The sequence below is a fragment of the Lupinus angustifolius genome, chromosome LG16 (assembly GCF_001865875.1).
Source record: "Lupinus angustifolius cultivar Tanjil chromosome LG16, LupAngTanjil_v1.0, whole genome shotgun sequence".
Classification (NCBI taxonomy): domain Eukaryota; kingdom Viridiplantae; phylum Streptophyta; class Magnoliopsida; order Fabales; family Fabaceae; genus Lupinus; species Lupinus angustifolius.
This window is the reverse complement of record NC_032024.1, coordinates 13,095,614-13,100,388: the sequence shown is the minus strand read 5'-3', so window position 1 is coordinate 13,100,388 and position 4,775 is coordinate 13,095,614. Positions and strand designations below refer to the sequence as shown.

The window sequence follows — 4,775 nt, the reverse complement described above, 5'->3', positions numbered from 1 at the left end:
AAACGAAAGAAATTGCATTACAATGTATTGATCAACTGAAACTATTTATAGGCTTATTTAAAACAGAAAAGAAAGTAATCGACCATATTTTTAATGCCAATAATGTGGCCACTAAGAAACTGAAAATACGGTTTTATTATCCTAAATACTAGGACAAAACGGCTAAATATAAAACGTCTAAATATCTCTAACATTTCCTCCCTTAAACTAATGCATCTGCGTTTTAGTCTCGCTTGAGCGAGCAAGATGAATGTGTGCCTCACTAAAGCGAGAGACGCACAGTGATTTGGCTTCCATAACTGCAAATTGTCGCTTGAGCAACCCCCTATTGCTCAGGCGAGAGTCACACAACGATTTTGGTTTCTAAAACTGTAAATTGTCGCTTGAGCGACACCCTCTCACTTAGGCAAGAGACACACAACAATTTTGGCTTCTAAACCTGTGAATTGTCGTTTGAGCGACAACCTCTCGCTCGGGCGAGAGTAAAACTTGATGCTTCCTCATTCTCTTTAGTAACTTCAACCATTCCAAGCATGCCATAAAGTTTTTCAAACTACTCTAACTTTATTGGTTTTTTGTAATGATATTTGCATTTTGATCCTGAGAGTTGTAGTAGCTCAGCTCAACAACTTCATCATTCACCAAGTCCCTTAGGAAATGGAACCTTACATCAATATACTTGTTTTCCCCATGAAACACTGACTTTTTCGATAACTGTATAGCGGAGCTATTATTACATATAATTGTAGTTCCTATCTTTTTTTCAACTCCAATTTTCTTCAACACCGTTTTGAGCCAGATGCACTGACAAGCACACAATGATGCTGCTATATACTCTGCTTCCGTAGTGGAAAGAGAAACCACTGATTATTTCTTTGAGGACCAAGAAACGGCAGCATACCCCATCATAAACACAAATCCAGAAGTACTTTTTCGATCGTCTAAGTCGTCGGTATAGTCACTGTCTGTAAAGGCTATGAATCTCAAGTTGTTTTCTCCTTTCTTATAAAGAATCCCAAGATTAGTTGTACCTTTCAAATATCTTAAAATTCTTTTTGTTGTAAGCCAATGTGACATAGTAGGACTGGACATGAACCTGTTTATTAGACTAACACCATACATCAAGTCAGGCCTAGTGATAGTTAAATACATAAGACTTCCAACTACCTGCTTAAATAGAGTTTCATCAACTATAACTCCACCTACATCCTTGGACAACTTCGTACCTAGGACTATTGGATTCTTTACTGCATTACAACCTCCCATGTAAAACCTTTCTAATACTTCTTGTGCATACCGTCTTTGGTAGATGAAAATTCCATATGATCCCTACTTAACTTCTATTCCGAGAAAATGTCTCATCCTTCTCAAGTCAGATATATCAAATTCCAACATCATTGAATTTTTAAATTCATCACCCATGGCTCTATCATTCCTAGTAAAGATCAAATCATCAACATAAAGACTTACTATTAATATATTACCTCCTTGCGACTTTGTGAATAGTGTGTGTTCACTGAGACACTTCTCAAAACCTTCGCGCACAAAATATGCTTCAATTCTGTTGTACCAAGCTCGATGCGCCTATTTAAGGCTATATAATGCCTTTCTCAGCCCGTACTCTTTCTCTTCTTCTCCTTTCTTTATAAATCCCTCAGGTTGCTGCAAGTACACTTCCTCCTTGAGCTCCCCGTGAATAAAAATACTCTTCACATCAAGTTGAAAAACCTCCCAACTAAACTGTGCAGCAATTGCGAGTATCGCACGGATGGTATCAAGTCTTGCCACTGGAGCAAATACTTCAGTGTAATCTAATCCATGGAGTTGTGCATACCCTTTTGCCACCAGCATTACTTTGAGCTTCTCTACATCCCCATCTTCGTTAAGCTTAGTTTCGAATACCCATTTAAATCCAATAGGTTTGACTCCTTTAGGCATTATACTAAATTCCCAAGTTTGATTCCTCTCTATGACTTTAATTTCTGTTGACATTGATTCTCTCCAATTTTTGCTCTTCATTGCCTCTTCAAACGAAAATGGATCATCCTCAGTCATCATCATCATCATCATTACATTCATATTTTCTTCTTCAGATAATCCTTCTCCTATTTCATAATCTGCCATCCAATCTGGTAGTCTTCTTCACCGTTCACCCCTCCCTTTAGCCAATTCTCCATATGTATTTGGTTCATTTGAAGGTGCAGGTACCTCTGTCAGATTGCTATTCAAATTGTTTGAACTTGTTTCACCATTTTTCTCTTCATATGGGTCATCATCTCCATCATTTTCATCCTTACCTTTCCATTCTAATAAATCTTGCTTGATTTCTTCTTCTGTTCTGCCTTAGTCCAAACATTTTTCTTCTTCAAAAGTAACATCTTTACTAACAAAGATCTTCTCTGAAACTGGATCATATAACCTCCAAGCCTTGGAATCATAACTGACTCCTAGGAAGACACATTTTCTACTCTTATCATCCAAATTACTCCTCATTTGGTCTGGTGTATGAACATGTGTTGCACATCCAAAAATTCGAAAATACTCCACTATAGTTTCTCACCACTCCATGCCTATGTTGGTGTTTTGTTTTCAACTGCTACTGTTGGACATCGACTTTGAATGTGTACACACCATCTCACAGTCTCGGGCCAGAATGCTTTAGGAACTTGCTTCTCGATTAACATAGATCGAACAATATTCATAATTGTCCTATTTTTCCTTTCGTTAACTCCATTTTGATGATGAGTATAAGCTGCTATCAATTGTCTACTAATGCCTTGTGATTGACAAAATTCCCCAAACTCGTTTGAGGTGAACTCACCACCCTTATCTATCCTCAAACAAGTTATGTATGCACCTATCTCCTTTTCAACACAAGCCTTATATTTTTTGGATGTTACAAAAGCTTTTGACTTCTCACATAAAAAATAAACTCAAGTTTTACGAGTAAAATCATTGATAAACTTAAGATGTATCTCTTATCACTATTTGAAGCAGGCATGATAGAACCAAATATATATGAGTGCACTAGCTGAAGTTTCTTTGATGCTCTCCACAAGCTCTTCCTCGCTACAGGCTTTCTATGCTGCTTGTCGGTTAAGCATGTGGTGCATATTTCCTTCGGAGATTTTAGAGATGGTAAGCCAATCACCATTTTCTTGTAGGTAAGTGTTCTCAGTCCTTGTGATTCAAGTGCCCAAAGCGACAATGCCACATGTAAGCCTCTTTATCTTATTCAACTTCAGCTTGCAAACACAAGGAATTTTTCGGTTGCATAGAGACTGACACATGAAACATTCTATTCTCACTCATATTAGTTTGCATAATCAACCCCCTCATATGATGAAATACTTTGCAAGTCTCGTCCTGAATTAAAATGGCTAACCCCTTCTCTTGAAGTTGTCATATGCTTAATAAATTGTTTTTAAGCTCAGGAACATAGTATAGACATCATATATTACCTAGGTTATGCCTTTCAATTATATCTTTATACTTCCTTTTGCTGCTACTATCATTTTCATATCATTCCTCAGCTTTACTGTCCTGCTGAAATCTTGTTCCAAATTCAGAAACCATTCTTTGTTCCCTGTCATATGATTAATACAGCCCGAGTCAAGATACCATATCTCCTCCTCCTCCTCCTTCTCCTTCTCCTTCTCCTTCTCCTTCTCCTTCTTCTATTCTTTGGTCATGGACCAGTAGACTACCATGCAAATCACTAATGCTTAAAGTACTTAGTTAATTTGACTCCTCTATTGAGCAAACAACATCATTGAACTTAGTCGTCAATGATCTAAGTATCTTATTAACCATACTTTGCTCCATTGTCTTACCATTTGACTTCATCTTGTTCACCATAGTCAAGGTTTGTCCCAAAAATTTGTTCACCTTATCTCCTTCTTTCATGGCAAGCAACTCAAACTCCCTTCTCAAGGCTTGAAGTTTTGCCCTTTAAACCTTAGTGGACCCTTGATACTTCTGTTTCATTGAATTCCAAATTGCCTTCAACGTCCCCGTGTAAAGAAGTATTTCCAGGATTTCGCTATCAATTTCCTGGAATAAGAAGTTCTTGACCTTCAAATCTTTAAGTTTAGCCTCCTCCACGGTCTTCCTCTGTGTTTCACTTGCTGATGTTGTCCCAATTGTCGTAGAAGGGATCCCTTCATCCACCAGGCTCCACATCTTCTTGCGCTTGAGAAAATTCTCTGTCATCAATGACTAATAATCATCATGACCATCGAACCTCAGAATGGATGGTTGCACAAACTTATCTGAGATTGACATCTTGTCTCGCTCTGTGTTTAACTCACACTTCTTACACACGCTATCACTCTATATCAGGCCCCTTGTGGAGCTCTGATACTAATTGTTAGAACTCATGAATTAAGAGATAGTAGAAAAGAAGAAAGATTGCATTACATTGTATTGATCAACTAAGACTAGTTATAGCCTTATTCAAAACAGAAAAGAAAGTAACCAACCACATTTTCAATGCCTATAATGTAGCCAAAAACAATTTTATTCTCCCTAAAGACTAGGACAAAATGGCTAAATACAAAACTGCTAAATATCTCTAACCTATGAAGCACGAATACTGATACGTGTGTCAGATCCGATACGTATCTGATACGTCGACACACATTTTTTCCAAAATACAATATACGATACGTTTAGGGATACGCGTATAAAATAATAAAAACACATAAAATATGATAAAATTATAAGTGTAATCAAAATATCCAAAGTAAAAAATATAATGGAAATTTAAAATCATT

General features: G+C 37.0%; 1 protein-coding gene across 1 annotated transcript; it reads right to left on the bottom strand.

The window, feature by feature from the left end:
- LOC109329327 (uncharacterized mitochondrial protein AtMg00810-like) lies at positions 868-1,266 on the bottom strand. The gene has a single exon (XM_019562999.1). It carries the CDS (start codon positions 1,264-1,266, stop codon positions 868-870), a length of 399 nt encoding a protein of 132 aa, XP_019418544.1.

Coding starts and splice junctions, on each gene's coding strand:
- LOC109329327 (XM_019562999.1), bottom strand. CDS start 1,266: ATGGGAGGTTGTAATGCAGTAAAGAATCCAATAGTCCTAGGTACGAAG.